The following is an 18,840-nucleotide window of genomic DNA, read 5'->3' as shown; positions in this document are numbered from 1 at the left end:
TCCTGGGGCTGTAGTTTGCTGACTGAAGGAATACTCTGCCCTCATGCAGATTTTGGTCTTTCTTCTACTTGATGGATATTTAGGTGCCAGATAAAGATGCACAGATGCATGCAACATGGGGTCACCGTTTTTTCGTACACTGACTCAGCAGCGTGTAGTGTACTCCTTCCTTACACCTGCCAGCTGCTGTGCCTGAGGCTGGTGCCGTGACTCACATCTGTATCCTAGACATTGTGTGTAGCTTTCGGTTCGGCAGCAATCCCCTCCTTGCCTTTTCCTTGGAAGGCTGTGAAAATTAATGCTTGCCGTCACAGAGATTTGAAGAGGAAAAGTTCTGTGGAGATCAGTGCTGTGCACACAGCAGATTTCGTATAAAAAGTGTCAGGTATGGAGTAATAGCGCAAGAAAATCCATTGTAGGAAAACTTGACCACATTCTTGCTCTTTCGTCCATCTAAGGAGTTTCAAGACTGTTTTCACAATTCAGCGTACAGCAGGTATGGGGGGAATGGACCTCATCATAAATAAAGCCACATATGACAAACCCACAGCTAATATCATACCCGGTGGTTAGCAGCTGAGGCTTTTCCTGCAGAAACAAGACAGAGATGCCCACTTTTGCCACTTTTATTCACATAGTACTGGAAGTTCTAGTGAGCACAGTTAGACGAGAAAGAGAAATAAAAGGCATCCAACCTGGAACAGAAGAAGTAAAGCTATCTCTTTTTGCAGATGATAGGATCTTATATATAGAAAACCTGAGACTCCACCAAAGAATTGTTGAAACTGATAAGTGAATTCAGTAAAGTTGCAGGATACAAAATCAATATATAAATTAGTTGCATTTTTATTTTTATTTAAAAAAAATTTTTTTTAACGTTTTATTTATTTTTGAGACAGGGAGAGACAGAGCATGAACAGGGGAGGGTCAGAGACAGGGAGACACAGAATCTGAAACAGGCTCCAGGCTCTGAGCTGTCAGCGCAGAGCCCGACGCGGGGCTCGAACTCACGGACCGAGAGATCATGACCTGAAGTCGAAGTCGGCCACTTAACCGACTGAGCCACCCAGGCACCCCTAGTTGCATTTTTATATATGAGTGCCAGATGAATGCAAATGCAACTAGTTTTTATATACTAGTAAAAACTATCAAAAAGAGAAGAAAATAATCCTGTTTATAAGTGCATAAAAAAATAAGATAGAAGATCTAGGAATCAGTTTAACCAAGGAGAAAAAGAATTACACTCTGAAAACTCTAAGATGTTGTGAACGAAATGGAAGATGACACAAATAAATGGAAAGAAGTTCCGTACTCATGGATTGGAAGAATTAATTTTGTTGAAATATCCATACTAACCAAAGCTATCTACAGATTCAGTATACTGTCTATCAAAATTCCAGTGGCATGTTTCACAGAAATAGTACGTGGACAATCCTAAAACGTGTATGGAGCCACAAAAGACCGAAATAGCTAAAGCAGTCTTGAGAAAGAAGAGCAAAGCTGGAGGCATCACACTTCATGATTTCAAAGTATATTACAAAGCTCTAGTAGTCAAAACATTATGGTATAGCCACAAAAATAGAGACATAGAGCATTGGAACAGACATGAGAGTCCAGAAAGAAACCTACGCGTGTATGGTCATTTAATTTACTACAGTAGGGAAAGGACAATTTCTTTAATAAGTGGCAGTGGGGGCACTGGGCAGCCACAGGCAGCAGAATGAGTGGATTAAAGGCTTGAATGTAAGACCTGAAACCATAAAGCTTCTAGAAGAAAACATAGGCACAAAGCTCCTTGACATTGGTTTTGGCTGTGATTTTGTGGATCTGATACAAATAGCAGAGGCAACAAAAGCAAAAATAAACAAATGGGACTACATCACACCAAAAAGCTTTTGTACGGCATATAAAAAGGCAGCGCACCTGGGACGCCTGGGAAGCTCAGTCGGTTGAGCGTCCGACTTTGGCTCAGGTCGTGATCTTGCGGTTGGTGAGTTCGAACCCCGCGTTGGGCTCTGTGCTGACAGCTCGGAGCCTGGCGCCTGCTTCGGATTCTGTGTCTCCCTCTCTGTCTGCCCCTCCACCGCTCATGGTCTGTCTCTCTCTCTGTCAAAAATAAATAAACCTTAAAAAAAAAATTTAAAAAAAGGCAGTGCACCAAATGGGAGAAAGTATTTTCAAATTAGGTATCTGATAAGGGGTTAATATCCAAAATATATAAAGAACTCCTACAACTAAGTATCAAAACACAGTCAAATTAAATAATGGTCAAAGACCCTGAATAGACATCTTCCCAAAGAAGACATACAGATGGCTAACAGGTGCATGAAAAGATGGTTAACATCACCAATCATCAAGGAAATGCAAATTAAAATCACAATGAGATAATGAGATATCACCTCACACCTCACACCTCACACCTCAGTTAGAATAGCTATTATCAAAAAGACAAGAAGTAACAAGTGTTGGCAAGGATGTGGAAAAAAAGGGACCCTTGTGTACTGCTGGTAGGAACGTAAATTGGTGCGGCTACTGTGGAAAACAGTAGGGAGGTTCCTCAAAAAATTAAAAATAGAACTACAGTGTGATCCACCAATTCTACTTCTGGGTATTTATCCAAAGGGAAATCACAGTCTCAAAAGGATTTTTGTTTCCTGTGTTCACTGAAACATTATTTGCAATAGCCAAAACATGGAAACAACCTTAGTGTTCATTGATAGATGAATGGATAAAGAAAATGTGTGTACACACACACACACACACACACACACACAGGCATATTATTCAGCCACAAAAAAGAATGGAATTTTATCATTTATGATGACATGGATGGACCTTGAGGACATTAAGTGAAATAAATCAGATCGAGAAAGACAAATACTGTATGTTATCATTTATATGTGGAATTTGAAACAAACAAGCAACAAACAAATGAACTTACAAATACAGAGAACAGGTTGGTGGTTGCCAGAGGCCAGATGGGGGATGGTGGCTGTGGGAGGTAGGCAAATGAGTGAATGTGATCGAAAGGTACAAATTTCCAGTTATAAGGTAGGTAAGTCCTGGGAATGTAGTGCACAGCATGGTGATGATAGTTAATATTTGTATATTTTAGAATTGCTAAGGGAGTAGATCTTAAAAGTTTTCATCACAAGGAAGAAAGCCAAAAACTTGTAACCGTGTGTGGTGATAGATGTTAACTTAATATAGTAATCATTTTGTAATATATGCATATGTCAAATTGTTGTGCATGAGTTCGAGCCCCGCATCAGCCTCTGTGCTTACAACTCAGACCCTGGAGCTGGCTTCAGATTCTGTGTCTCCCGCTCTCTTCTGCCCTTTTCCTACTTGTGTCTGTCTCGTTCTCAAAAATAAACATTAAAAAAAGAAAATTAAAAAAAATCACTATGTTGTACACCTAAAACTAGTGTAATGTTATGGTCAGTTATGTCTCAAACAAAAAATTTAAGGAATAAATTTTAAAAATGCATATAAATAAAGGCTTGGTTAGTAGGAGTTCAATAACTATTTGGGGATATGATGGAGGTGCTGCATAGACAATCAGATCCTGGTGGGGTTGTGACAGGGCAAAAGGAAACAATGTAAAACATTGAGGTGGAGGGAGATCCTAGACCAAGTGTGTCTACTTTTGGAGTTTGCCTAAGACTTACTTTGGATATATGTATATATATCCAAATGTATATATATACGTATATATATCCAAATATATATATACATGTATTTATATCCACATATATATATAACCCAAATATATATGTATATATCCAAATATATATATGTGTATATATCCGCATGCGTGTGTGTATATATATATTTGGATTATATATACGTGTGTGTATATCCATGTGTATATATACATATACTTACACACACACACACACACACACACACACTCATTCCTGCATGTCTCTGTCCCAGGGGTTTCAGTAGTATGGTTTGATGTTAAGATGGAGTGGGATGCTGAGGGCAGTCCTGTCTCATCTTGAATTTCACCAGTGCATTCTGTAGGACCTGCCCAACATAGGCCACGTAGCCTGAGCCCATACATGGTCCACACCATTCTGCAGACAAATACAAAACTTGGTTCTGATTCAATGTTTAGAATAGGCACAGCAAAATATGTGGGTCTTGTTTAGTAAATAGAAGAACGCCACAGAAATGTACCCGGCACCTTCAGAGAGCTCGTCCTTTGGTAGGCAGTCGGAGTTGGCACTTCATTTGCAGTCAGGAAGGTTCAAATAGGCAGTTACCAGGATCTGCTCACATCAGCTGCACGAGAAACTGCTGTTGCCCAGGGCAGCCCGCTCGCTTCAGAAACACCTGTCGTGGTGTGCTCAAAGGGTGCCAGACGTTCCTGTGCTTTCGGGACATCTCTGCTGACCCCTTCACCTAAGAAGTAGATTCTAGCGGCGTTGATAAGCCCTTTTCTGCCAACAGTTGAGGAACGGATGGATGCGCTTTTAAACCAGAAGTTACATGCTGTGCCATTCATACCTCAATGGCTGCAGGGATCAGGGACGTGTAGACTGTGAGCACAATGGAAGACATAAAAAAACCCAAGGTGTGGACACTTGACACTTTTTTAAAAAAAGACTTTTCTATTAAATCCTCAGAGGTGTTTTTTCTTTTCTCGAGAGTTGGTTTCTCAGCCTCTTCCTCATCTTCTCCTGCATAATCTGAAGGTCTTGTCCATCTTCGTTTGAACCACAGGGTTCGATAGTTTTGAGTATCTCTGTATTAGGCTGAGTGACTGTGACTTAGTGAAAATGCTGGTTTTCTTATCTCTGAAATGAGGGGTTTGGACTGTCTCTCTACCACCTGTTTCAGCTATTACACTTTTCGTCAGTTCCATTGCTACATATTGGTTTGTGGTTCACCTAAGGACTCTTCAGAGTAGCAAGCCTGCCTTTGGAAATACTAGACTCTTGAATACTAATGTGTTGCGCTCTTAAAAATGGGATTTTGTGGTTCAAGAGAAATGAAGACAAGAATCTATGTATCGTTGCCAAGACATCAATACTGCTGAGGTAGCAATTGAAAGCACATAACTTTGTTATAGACAGTGCATTGTCTTTATACTTTGGGCAGTTAATACAAGAGTCTTAGCATGTTTTAGGTTAGGGGTGGTATCACAGAATTACAGTATCAGAAAAGTGAATTTGATCTTTTGTTGTACATTTAAAAATCTCATCCCCATTGAAGTTTTGACAAGTGAAGCTTTCCTGATTTATAGAGTTAGATTTTTCTTTTCATTTAATTTTTTTTTTTTTAATGCTTCTTTATTTTGGTAGAGGGAGACAAAGTGCGAGCGGGGGAGGGTCAGAGAAAGATGGAGACACAGAATCCGAAGCAGGCTCCAGGCTCTGAGCTATCAGCACAGAGCCCAACGCAGGGCTGGAACCCTCAAACTGTGAGATCATGACCTGAGCTGAAGTCGGACACTTGACCGACTGAGCCGCCCAGGTGCCCCTAGGTTTTTCTTTTTAATTCATCAATCTATCGGAGGTAGTTTTGTTTCCTTATACCATTTTTTTTTTTTTTTTTTTTTGCCAATCATTTGTTATAGGCCATGGTTTGAACCAGAGAGTTGAGGAGATGGTATAGAGTAGGGGGGTCACCTTCAGCTCACTACCTGTTTCTGTAAACATTTTGCGGGACTAAAACTGCATGCCGTCTTCATATTGTCTATGTCTGCTCGCACGTTACAGCACCAGAGTTTAATAGTCATGAAAAAGACTGTATGGTCTGCAAAGCCTAATATATTTGCCGTTTAAATGGTTACCTTCACAGAAGAAGGTTCCTGCCCTCCTGTCTACAGCAGTGTTGTCCAGTAGGACTTTTTGGCAATTTTAAGACCATTCTTCCTATATACACACTATTCAAAACAGTAGCCTCTGTCAACATGACGGTCTTGCACTTGTACTGTGGCTGAATTTAAGATTAAATAGCTACATGTGGCTAGAAATGACTGTCTTGGACAGTGTACGTCTAGAGATTTAAAGAGAGGGGCCATTGTGGTTACAAAATAGCCAGTTGTTTTATACTGAATTTGGTAGAGTGGAAGCTTATGTAGTTTGATCCGTTCTTGTGATGACAGATAAATGGTCGTATATCATAGATACCTGTAGGTATATAATTTTTAAAAAGTTCACTGTGGAGGGTCCTGGGTGGCTCAGTTGGGTAAGTGTCCAATTTGATTTCAGCTTAGTTCACGATCTCACAGTTCATGGGTTCAAACCCCACATCAGGCTCTGCAGTAACAGCATGGAAACTGCTTGGAATTCTCTCTTTGCCTCTCTCTCTGCCCCCCCTCCCCCCCCCCCCCCCGCTCACCCGTGCAAGCACTCTCTCTCTTGCTCGCTCTCTCTCTCTCAAATAAGCTTAAAAAATAAATAAATAAAAATAAAAAGCTACTGTGATCTCCACTATTTCACATATACTGTTCTTCCTTTGCAGCGAGGAGGAGCTTCCATATCATAATGCGGCTATGGAACGGGTGAGTCCAGCTCCACATTTATTTATCGTTTCTAGTGAGTTATGTTTATCAGAGGGATAAAATCCACCACCTCTGTGATTTTGAGTGCCGGCTTATATGTAAATGGTACAGGCATTGTCGAGTTTGACCCAGAGTATACCACAGTAAGGAAGTAATTAATGGTGAAATAATTTTAGGAGGTTTTTGGAACTTCTGATAGATAGTTGAGAAAAAAAGAAAGGTAGCAGTCATCAGAGACTTGTATGCTAGACAGTTAGCTCTCAGTCTAGGACTCAGTCCACTTCTCATTCATGCTTTGAATGCAGAGCCCTTTCAGAGCACGGTTGCTGGGACCTTCTTCTGTCTGTTAGGTCAGACTCTCTGGGCAGGAACTCAGGGCATCTGCGGAAAGCTTCTGAAGCGATTCTCAGGCACTCTTTGGCTAATAAAGCACCATTCTAGACCCATAGTTTTTTGTTTCAGAACTGTTCCATGAGGCTGTAATCAAATTTCCTACAAACAACAACAATAAAACTTTGCCTTATTCAAGTAAGTCTTTTAGCTTTTAAGGACTTAGAGAAATCTTATGTATAGTAAACCTGTCACTGTTTTTAAGCTTAGTGTTTCTGCCTTTCTTCATTGTACTTGGTTGGCTAGGGCGTTGGTTCCATAGGTGCATGTGCATGAGAACTAGAGATTGAGTGGTTTTTTTCTTTTTAAATTTTTTACTATCTATTTATTTTTGAGAGAGAGAGAGAGAGAGAGAGAGCGAGCAGGGGGAGGGGTGGGGGGGAGGAGGCACAGAATCCAAAGCAGGCTTCAGGCTCTGAACTGTCAGTACAGAGCCCGACATGGGGCTTGACCCCACAAATTGTGAGATCATGACCTGAGCGGAAGTCGACACTTAACCGACTGAGCCACCCAGGTGCCCCAAGATTCAGTGTTTTAAGGTTCATCAGATGTTCCCTCCCCTTCTCTGTTTTTTTCTGTACCAAAAAGTGAATTGCAGAATGAAAGGCAGGCTATTTATTGGGATTATCTTCAGTTTGTGTATGTTTGATGTGGGAAGGAGGCTGGGTTTCAGATAATAGAGGTAAAAATATTGTAATGAGAATTTGAAAAATACTTTAGAAAATCTCTCTAAAATCAAAAAATTCTGAAAAAAAATGAAGCATACCTTTAAGATGTAGACAAAATTGCCATTGATATATATGAAGATCATTAGAGGTACTTCCTGCAGTTGAATTGTCATGTGACTGCCTCATTCTCTCCCAGTACCATAACCTTGATGTTTTAGCAAATGAGTTTCTTAGTAGATACGTTATTGAGTAGCAACTGTGTATCAAGCCCTGGGGTAGGTACTGCCTAGAATACTAGGGTCAGATAAGACATAGTTTCTGCTTTGAGACACTCACTGTCCATCCAATGACTAGAGGAAGGTCAAGTGAGACAATAGATAGGAGATTATTGATGACTTCTATCAGTCCACCTTGAAAAGGGAACCTGAGGGCTTGTTCCCACTCTCTTGTCTAGTGTCCTGACTTCACTGATCCTTGGAGTCCACTGCTAGAACCACTGTGACATTATCTCTCACCATACTCTTGTCTTCATTCCCCTCTCTTCCCAGCTGAAATCCTACTCTAGGTCACTACAGTCACTCGCACATACCTTTCCCCTCCTTGCCTCTCTTGCTTCCTCTGGACTAAACTCCAGGCCACGTTGAGGCCAGCTTTCTGCCTCTGCAGTGCCTGCTCCTGTCTGGCTCAGTGTAACTGGGAAAAGACTCACAACCATGCTGACTGGTTTCACTTTAAAGTCATGATCACAAACTTCAGTCGAATGTTAATGCTGCCTAGAGATCATGCTGTTCCTAGTGAATTTTTGCTCCATTTTAGCCACTGGAACATTCTTTCCTGCTTAGATTTCCAGTACCTCATCCATGCTCTCAGTTCATGTTCTTACTTCTTACAAGAAAATAGAAGCAATCAGAGAAGAACTTCCACAAACGCCTATAACCATACCTACCTACCTACCTGTTTTCATCTATGCTTACGGGCTCTGATCACTGTTGCTTGTTCAGGGACATCACTCAGTCTCTTCTTCCCTCTCCCACCTGAATTCATTCTCTTTCTGCTTGATGTTTCCCATCAATGTAAAATGTATTATCTCTCTCAGAAAACAACAACAAGACCACCAATCTTCTTTTTCTTTATTTTTTTTTATATATGAAATTTATTGTCAAATTGGTTTCCATACAACACCCAGTGCTCATCCCAACAGGTGCCCTCCTCAGTACCCATCACCCACTTTCCCCTCCCCCCAACCCTCAGCAACCCTCAGTTTATTCTCAGTATTTAAGAGTCTCTTATGGTTTGCCTCCTTCCCTCTCTGTAACTTCCCCCCCCTTCCCCTCCCCCGTGGTCTTCTGTTTGAGTTTCTCAGGATCCACATATGAGTGAAAACATGGTATCTGTCTTTCTCTGCCTGACTTATTTTACTTAGCATAATACTCTCCATTTCCATCCACGTTGCTACAAATGGCCAGATTTCATTCTTTCTCATTGCCAAGTAGTATTCCGTTGTACATATAAACCACAATTTCTTTATCCATTCATCAGTTGATGGACATTTAGGCTCTTTCCATAATTTGGCTATTGTTGAAAGTGCTGCTATCAACATTGGGGTACAAGTGCTCCTATGCATCAGCACTCCTGTATCCCTTGGGTAAATTCCTAGCAGTGCTATTCCTGGGTCATAAGGTAGATCTATTTTTAATTTTTTGAGGAACCTCCACACTGTTTTCCAGAGCGGCTGCACCAGTTTGCATTCCCACCAACAGTGCAAGAGCGTTCTGTTTCTCCACGTCCTCGCCAGCATCTATAGTCTCCTGATTTGTTCATTATGGCCACTCTGACTGACGTGAGGTGGTATCTGAGTGTGGTTTTGATTTGTGTTTCCCTGATGAGGAGCGACGTTGAGCATCTTTTCATGTGCCTGTTGGCCATCCGGATGTCTTCTTTAGAGAAGTGTCTATTCATGTTTTCTGCCCATTTCTTCACTGGGTTATTTGTTTTTCGGGTGTGGAGTTTGGTGAGCTCTTTATAGATTTTGGATACTAGCCCTTTATCTGATATGTCATTTGCAAATATCTTCCCATTCCATCGGTTACCTTTTAATTTTGTTGATTGTTTCCTTTGCAGTGCAGAAGCTTTTTATCTTGATGAGGGTTCAATAGTTCATTTTTGCTTTTAATTCCCTTGCCTTTGGAGATGTGTCAAGTAAGAAATTGCTGCGCCTGAGGTCAGAGAGGTTTTTTCCTGCTTTCTCCTTTAGGGTTTTGATGGTTTCCTGTCTCACATTCAGGTCCTTCATCCATTTTGAGTTTATCTTTGTGACTGGGAGTAAGAAAGTGGTCTAGTTTCATCCTTCTGCATGTTGCTGCCCTGTTCTCTCAGCACCATTTGTTAAAGAGACTGACTTTTTTCCACTGGATATTCTTTCCTGCTTTGTCAAAGATTAGTTGGCCATACATTTGAAGACCACCAATCTTCTTTTGCCCCATTTCCTCCTCAGAACCTCCAGAACTGCCCTGATTCTCTTTTGCTCTTAGAGCAACGCTTCTTGAAAGAGGTGTCTCTACTCTTTCTTCTCCATTTCTTTCCTGCATTTCCTTCTTGCATCCATTCCAATCAGATTTTTCGCTTTTCCCCTTATCCCCACCTCCTTCTGGCCTGTATTAAGTTCCCTAATTCCCTTTATGCTGTGATGCAGCCGTCAGTTCCCAGTCTGACTCTTGGTCTGCCTGCAGCGTGTGTTTGAAGCGGTAGGCTGCCGCCTCCTTCCTACACGTTCTCTCTTCCTGGCCCTCAAACCCTCATGCGTTCCGCGTGTTCTTTCCTCACTGGCTGCTCTTTCAAAGTTTCTCTGCTTGTACCTTCTCATCTCCTTGATCTCTGTACTTTGATGTGCCCCAGAGCGAGGCCTTGAACTTCTCTTTCCTATCCGTATTTTTTCCTTGGTCATCTCATCTTGTCTTTGGCTCTAAATGCCAACTGTGTGTTGATGACTTGGCTCCCCAAATCCCAGGCTTGTGTACCCTGGTACATTCATTTAAATGTCTACACTTAGGTGTCTAATGAATGTCCAAACTGGAGCTTCTGTTATTCTCTTTAAATGCATTCTGTCAACAGACTTCCCCTTGTCAGTAAATGGGAACTCTACTCTTCTAGTTGTTCAGCTAAAACTTGTAAGTTATCTTTGACTTTCGTTCATACCCCACATTTCGTCTGTCAGCAATCCTATGAGCTCTGCCTTCAAAATGGATTCAGAATCTGATGACTTATCATCACCACTTTTGCCCCCCTGTCCACTGTTAATGTCTCTTCTGGAGCTTTCTGTCTTCCTGCTTCTGCTGTTGTACCCCTCTCTCCCCACAGTCTTTCTGTTCACCGAAAGAGATAGATTGAGCCTGTCACGTAAGATTGTGACACTCTGATTGGAACATCGTTTTGGCTTTCAGTTGTATCCACAGTAAAAGGATAAGTCCTCAGAGTGACCTTCATTGCCCTTTATGACCTTGTTTCCGTTAAGTCTCTTGTTTCATTTCAGTGCCTTCTCTTCTTTACTCACTGTGCTCCTTCATGGATCCAGAGCGCGCCTGCCATATTCCTTCTTTGGCTGCTTCCTCTCCTGGGGTGCTTTCCCCCCTTTGTCCCCATAGCTATAGGACCCATTCCGTTTCCTTTCCTATTTACTCAAATGTCACCTTCACCTTCAGAATAAGACCTTCCCTGGCATGATACCTAAAATTGCAAACTCCCTCCCCCCACCACATCCTAATTATCCCCCTCCTTCCTTTATTTTTCTCCTTAACACTTAACACTATTTCACATTCTATAAATATGTTACTCACTTCTTTGTGTGTGTGTGTGTGTGTGTGTGTGTGTGTGTGTGTGTGTGTGTGTTTGCTCTCCAGGATGTAATTTGGGGGGGGGGGGGGATCTACTTTGTCCTCTATCCCCAGAACACAGAGCATTGCACATAGTCTAGGCTGAGCAAGTGGTGGCTGAATGGATAATCAAATGAATGTAATGGCTGCTTTATAACACTAAATACGGTGACTTAAACACTTGGAATGTTACAGTCGCCTTTATTTAAAAAATTAGGGAGAGAAGAATTGGAAGGTATCGTTTAACAAAAGATACCCATAATTGGCAGAATAAAATCTGGTAACTCGGTATAGACTTCTGCCTTCAGTGCCCCCACCTCTCTTTTTCTTTGTTATAATTTTCTGGTCCAGAAAGTCCACAAGTCTGGGAACTGGTGATATAGATGATTCAAGAAAGGTGGCAGCGAACGAAAGAAGAAATACAAGACAGAAACTAGTGGAAGATGCATGCTTGAGGGAGGTTGTTTTTACATTTTTATTTTTTCAGAGTCTTGCCTATGCAATAAAAGACCTACCCAGTGCATTTATACTTATAATTAATTGGTTATTTACTTTAAAGTGTTTAATAGGAAGTCACTCAAAAAATCTATGCATACCTTAATAATTTAACATAAGACATAATTTTATATTCATCTGCCAATCTTTTATGAAGCGAGAGGAAGGATACTGAGGCTGCTCATTGAGATTCCACTTCTGCCTTTTGTATGAGTTTTCTATAAAACGGCAAGTGTATTGTATGACCTGCCCTTTGTACTTTTGGTTTCTTTTTCGTGGAATGAGAACTTCAGACACATGCAGACGAGCAGTCGGGGACTGTAACCTTTTTAGTTTATCAGAATTTCCCGCAGTTTTTCTGGTTTCAGTTCAGTTCAGGTATTCTTAGTGACTGCCTAGTCCTAATGGCCAAGCCCTGCAGTTTCCAGGAAACTACTAAACAATAGTGCACATATGGCTTCATCGAACAACCTCAGTGGAAACAGTACCATGCCGAATTCTGCACGTGTGTGTTAATCTTTACAAAGCATACACTCGAAGTGTGCACTTACTGCCCTTTGGGAGACTTGTACACTAATGCATAGTCGTGTAATCATGGTTTTAGTTCCAGCTTTGCCCATGTGTTATTGTACAGGAAGCAGTTCTCTGCTTAAAACAGGGGTAGTAGTAGGCAGTCTCTCTTAAGAGAATTAGTGTTGATATTTGCAGAGTGCTTTGGATTCCCCTGAACAGGCATTTAAACAAATAAACAGTCACACTTATTATATTTATTTGGCAGAGAACAATCTTAATAATGGATTATATTGTTTCTTCGAGCTTATTGATGTTTTTAATAAGGAGAAAAGGATATGTAAAGCTATGAATTTTCACGAATTCAGCTGTTTCTTTATGTAACGCGACATTTTGAATAGCTTATGGAATATTGGAATCTATTCGTATCTTTAAAAACTGTATCTTAATTTTATGTGGTGTGAAATCTTCCTCAAAATACATGACCAATAGACTTTTCAGTGCCATTATTCTGTCTAAACAGGGCTCTTTCCTCCCTGTACTTCTTGTCCTCTCCTGACCTCTGCTGGTGAGGTCTAGGTGTGTGGGACTCCAGTCCACTATCCTCAGTCACCCATTCCAATACTCAAATAGGAGAGACAGAAAAGCATCTGAAGATTTGAACTTCAGAAGAGTTCCAAGATTTCTTATTCTAGAAGAGAAGTCCATTTAATATCCGTCCATGCATTATGTATATGTAGGGCCATTGCTGTCAGGATTATTAATCATGTTAATCACCTTAAGACAACTGGGCATCAGATTGCAAACTTCAAACGAAAGGTTTAGTCCTTTTCTGAAAACAGCTCATGGGAAGAAAAGTGCACAACATGGATGGTTTTCATAGTCAGTGAGGTAATAGAGAGCTAGTAGTAGACTTAAAGATTTTGGCGTTATTTTCCTTTGGATAGATGTCGTTTTGAAGTTCTCAGGGGAATATAATTTTCTTATACTAGGGTCTCCTATATGATTTTAGCAGTTACAACGTTGAGCTCACCTAGTACCCGATTTTTAGCTTTTGAAAACCATTCCCCATTAAAAAGAACCACTGTTTCTTAAAGAAGTGGCTGATCTAGGTTTGGGGTAGAAAAAGTGTAAAGTAAAATGAACCTGATTATCTTGTGCCAGATAGGGCATGTCTCAAGGATGCATTTGAAGGGGCAGATCTCCAACCAGATAAGAGGCAGTCCTGCCAAATTTGGGACAGTTTGAGCTTCAAAAGAATAATGATGAGAGTGGATTATAACACATAGAATAAAATATTTCTTTGGGGTGCCTGAGTGTCTTAGTCAGTTAAACCTCCGATTCCATATTCGGCTCAGGTCATGACCTCACAGTTCATGAGTTTGAGCCCCACGTCAGGTTCTACCCTGACAGTGTAGAGCCTGCTTGGGATTCTCTCTCTCTCTCTCTCTCTCTCTCTCTCTCTCTCTCTCTCTCTCCCTCCCTCTGTGCCTCCCCCATACTCTTGTTCTCTCTCAAAACAAATATATAAACATTTGAAAAAAAAAATAGTTCTTTATACCATAGTGTTATTTCAAAGGGAAGAGGGGCTAGAAGAGAAAGATTTTTCAATAGAAAAGTGTCAATAATAGAGAAGGAGTCCTAGAAAAAAACCCTCCACATCATTGTAGAACCACCAGAATCAGAATCTGTTCAGGCAGGGGTTATTTGAGGGTAATAAGACCACTGGATAGAATTGTGAAGGAACAGGACGTCCACTCTCCCTCAAAGCCTACCACACAGATTACAGTTGACCATTGACCATACAGTGGGGGCAGGGGTGCTGACCCCTCGTGCAGTCGAAAATCCACATAGAACTTTTGAGTTCCCCTAATCTTAATTACTAATAGCCTGCTATTGACTAAAAGCCTTACAGATAACGTGAACAGTCAATTAACATATTTTGAATGCTATATGTATTAGATACTGTATTCTTTTTTAAAATTTTTTTTTTTTTTTTAACATTTATTTATTTTTGAGACAGAGAGAGACAGAGCATGAACAGGGGAGGGGCAGAGAGAGAGGGAGACACAGAATCTGAAACAGGCTCCAGGCTCTGAGCTGTCAGCACAGAGCCCGATGCGGGGCTCGAACTCACAGACCGTGAGATCATGACCTGAGCCGAAGTCGGGCGCTTAACCGACCAAGCCACCCAGGCGCCCCTAGATACTGTATTCTTACAATGAAGTAAGCTGGAGAAAAAATGATGTTAAGAAAATTGTAAGAAAGAGAAAATACATTTAGAGTACTATGCTGTATCAGAAAAAAATCCACATATAAGTGGACTCGCACAGTTCAAACCCATATGTCATTTAAGGGTGAGCTGTATAAATACATGGTGCAGTGTTCTAACTTTTTGCGTGCTCAAAATATTTCAGAATAAAAGTTGGGAGAAGTCAGATGTCTGTGTATGAAGTCAACAGAGCTTCTGGTAGCAATTTTGTGTAGACTTCTAATATCAGTAGTTCTGCCTTTTGGCGATACTTTGAAAGGTGTTGCCAACATGATGGAATGATAACCGTTTTTACCATTATGTAAGAGATACTATTATGATTTATTTCTGGTTATTTCTATATTACAATGATTGAATTACTTTCGGAAGTATTTATGATCTTGGTTCACCCATTCATATTTTTTCTCTTTCATACCCCTCTACCTCTGGTAGAATGCTATTAATTGTTTCACAGTGCTATTCACTCATTTTTCTGTATATAAATTGTGTTTAACTTAAAAATATTTAACTCTTTAAATATAACAACCACTCTTCTAGGTGATGAAATTAGAACAGGAATATATGACATGGTTCCTATTGTCAAGGAGTTTCTATGGTAATAATAATGATATGATTTGGCCATTTAGGGCAACTAAAACACAGCTGTTTGGTATTATAATAATCCTAATAATTCTTACTTTGTAGACAAGACAACTAAGATACAGAGAGATTAAGAAACTTGCCCCAAATGAAACAGGTAGGAAGGGGCAAAATTCAAATTTAAACCCAGGCCAGCTGGGTCCTCAGTCCATGCCATAAAATGCTGAGGAAACAGTTAATTTTGCTTGGACCATGAAGGCATTTGAGAAAGGTTCCAGACCTTTGACATTTAACTGAACGGATATATTTTACCAGATGATGTTGGGGAAGAGCATCATAGGCAGACAAATAGCAAACTTTGCTTAAAGAGTCATGAAAATCTCTTAGGTGCTGGGAATGACGAATAGTTCAGAGTGGCCAGATCATACAAGTAGCAGGGAATGAAACTGGAAGGTGAACGGGGCCATGTGGTGAAGAGCCATCCATGTAGAAGTTTGAACTTTATTTGTAGATAGTGGGTAGCCATTGAGGGGTTTTTAACTGTGATGCATTTAAAAAGATGTGGTAGCGGTGGAGGTGGAGTTGAAGACCACCCCAGCTACCAGTGAGGAGTTAGTGCCTTCATCTAGGAGTTAGGATTGCTGAACCAGGACAGGAGACATGATGGAAGCAAGAGACATGGATGGACCGGCAGAATGTGGATTGGGGAGTGGGAAGGAAGGGAACGGTTTTAGTTTGACAGGCTTAGTAGGTAGTGATGCTGTGAATTCACGTTGGAGAAGAGAAGGGGAATAGCATGGTCAGGGAATAGTTTGGGATATGTTGAGATTGAGTATCTGCTGAGCTTCTAGGTCGAGATTCTCACTTGATGTTATATTCTGTCTAGTTTGTCTTGGTGTTACTGAGTCCACGGCAAGAATGGTGTTCGTTAGCCTGTTTTTCTGGAGCATTCAGGTTCACATCTGTCACCTGTGGTTTCAGTTACTTCTTATTTCAGAATAAGTTCTGGAATAGTTAGTTGTAGCATGTTTGGCGATAGAGTATATTTTATCCACGAGTTGTAGATTCATGAGTGGGGGGGAAGACATTCACTGCGTTCAGCTCAGGTGTAGCTGAATTGATGGCATCACGGAGTTAACATTTAAACGAGATGGAACTACTAATACATAATTTTTAAATCCTGCAGCATGGGAGCTTTTCCCAAGGTGTGTCTTTTTTTTCCCCACTGTTGGGGAAAGAAAAGCATACTTAATGGTTTTTAAAATTGTGTTTGTGTGTTTTGTCCTTCCGTGTTAGTGTGTAGCATTTAAAATTACATATATGATAAATATGAGAGTACAAGGTATGCCTTAAAAAAAGAATAACTACTTCTTAAAGTGATTCATTGATAATTCATAGTCATAAAAATGAAACAGAGCAAGAGACCTGCTAGGTCTCAGCAGGGTTGTTCCTGGCAAAGTGTATGTTATTATACTCTAGGGTTGGCTTGAATTATTTGGTGTTTTCCTGTTGGTGGAGAAAGGGGTTGTGTTTGAAGAAGTCAGGGGAGGAAGTGCCGGAGAACAAAAAAATACTAAACTTCGATCAATCTTAATTTTTCACAGCTTGGCCTTCTCTAAAGTCACATTTAGCAGAAACATTAATTAGATTTCAGTGCCCCACTGAGCTTTAAAATTAAACATATTTCTGGAACCATCTGTAACATTTTATCACTAATAATATAATGAAGAATATGCTCAGTCTTTTGAAAAATGGGAATTATAACAGTACGTTTTGCTCACGAGTGATCATCTTTTATTATGAACAGCCCATCACAATTTCTAGTAAGAGTTAAGTAATTAAAGGGTTTTAAAAATATGCCTAAAAATAAAATTCTCTAAAAATATTTGCGTTTTTAGAAATTGAGAATCTTTCCCCAAAATCAGGATTTTCTTTGGGATTTTATGCTTCTTTTAAATCTAAAAATATTGATGGTGGGCATATGCCATCTGCCTGTGAGACTGCACTGAAGACCGTCAGGAAGAGCCATTGCTTTCATCTAAACTATAATTACCTGAACCGAGGACACGTGGGAAGCAAGAGACATAGATGTGGTGGCTAAGCGTGTAGGTCCTGAAGCCAAGCTGCCCGGCTTTGGACCTCTCTTCAAACTTGACTTTACCAGATGGGGGAATTTGAAAGTCCTTTAACCCCCTGTACCTTATTTGTAAAACAGGGACGATTATACTTACCTCACAGGGTTGTCATAAGCTTACCGTTTAGAGCATAAAGTATGTCTTCGGAACCGTTTTCTTTCCCGTATGGGCTTTCCTTTCCTTTGCTTTTGCTTCATCCACCTATGACACTGACAGAGGCCTCCAGAAAAGAAAATGTGGGGATTGAGGAGAATTGACAAAATGGCGGAATCTCAGCTCACCAGAAAGGATTACTTTGGATTCGTTTCGTGAGAATGAAATAGTTTGGGACCTCCTCTGTGTCCGGCACTGTTCTGGGGACTGGGGAGACTGCAGACACGTCTGCCTTCATGGGGTGCGGAGTCGTTAGGGGAGAATGCACGTTAGGTGCGCAGCAGCAGTGGGCTCCCTGACTCTGAAGCCCGGCAGGAGACGGTCTGACCCGGTTACACAAAGAGGTCCCCACAGACTTTTTGGCTGAGGAGGGTATTTTTCTCTGTCTGAAAGGATGGGGTACAAAAGCGCCTTCCACATTTGTGTCAGGCTTCTGAAGAAAAGGGACGGATGAGCTGTACATGCCTAGTTCTTTGTCTAAATTTGCTAATCACGTAAGTCACTTTACCACCTTAGGAGTTGATAAGAGGTTGGACAACAGGCCCAAATAATTAGGAAGAAACGTCCCTTATCCTGGAGACCAGAGAAGGAAGGAAGAAGCATTTTCTGTACCACCCTCCCCATCCCCCAGCTTTGCTCCAAATCCCAATTTGGTGTGACATCTAAGACCCCTGCCTACGTTTTCGGCCTCACCCCTCATGCTTCTTTCTTTAGCTCTTTAGAACTACTGTCAGGCACCACGGGCTGAATTACCTCAGAGCTACATCTATCCATGCTTCTTAGAATATTCATTCCCACGTTGTGCTTGATAAAAATCCTAATAATGTTTCAGTTCTTCATTTAGGGCTTATCTTCTTTAGCATCCCTAGGTGGATTTGACTGCCCCTTCCATTGTGACCTTGCTGTCACCTTTTCTGACCTTATGTTGTCACACAAGTCACAGCACTCTCCCATGTCCGTGACAGTTGCCCCGAGCAGACGCTGACCTTCAGGGGAGCAACTTTACTTACTTTTGGACAAATTTTTCACTAGCATATTGCTAGTTATATGTTAATCTCTCCACACATAAATACCCGGTTCTCCTTTAAAGAATCATCTTGGTCACTGAAAACATTAGTTAGAATTCAGTAAAATGTAACAGAGGAGAATTGAATTTTGAAGGTCTTTTTGTTGTAGTTGTTGTTGTGGCTGCATAAAACATATTGCAAAGTAACTAAAAATGTCCTTTTGGTTTAGTTTTGTAGAATACATA

The 18,840-nt window shown here is 40.8% G+C and overlaps 1 protein-coding gene and 1 long non-coding RNA gene across 7 annotated transcripts in view; one reads left to right on the top strand and one right to left on the bottom strand.

Moving 5' to 3' along the window:
- The window catches only part of USP6NL (USP6 N-terminal like), a 180,403-nt gene that overhangs the window by 107,348 nt on the left and 54,215 nt on the right, over nucleotides 1–18,840 (top strand). For 5 of the 6 annotated variants that reach the window (XM_060659332.3, XM_060659330.3, XM_060659335.3 and 2 more), the window contains one exon: nucleotides 6,478–6,517. In XM_060659332.3, the coding sequence (XP_060515315.1) occupies nucleotides 6,478–6,517 (40 nt within the window). Of the gene's footprint in view, nucleotides 1–6,477; nucleotides 6,518–6,979; nucleotides 7,046–18,840 lie in introns of those variants that run through there. The other variant, XM_060659334.3, reaches the window with a different exon arrangement.
- Nucleotides 1,821–18,687, bottom strand: LOC132695096 (uncharacterized). The gene is made up of 3 exons (XR_009617718.3): nucleotides 18,342–18,687; nucleotides 17,556–17,655; nucleotides 1,821–2,106 (listed from the first exon to the last, which is right to left on the bottom strand). It is a non-coding gene; the product is annotated as an uncharacterized LOC132695096 (long non-coding RNA).

Source organism: Panthera onca, chromosome B4 (assembly GCF_046562875.1).
Source record: "Panthera onca isolate mPanOnc1 chromosome B4, mPanOnc1 haplotype 2, whole genome shotgun sequence".
NCBI classification, from domain to species: Eukaryota; Metazoa; Chordata; class Mammalia; order Carnivora; family Felidae; genus Panthera; species Panthera onca.
This window is presented reverse-complemented; position numbering and strand designations above follow the sequence as displayed.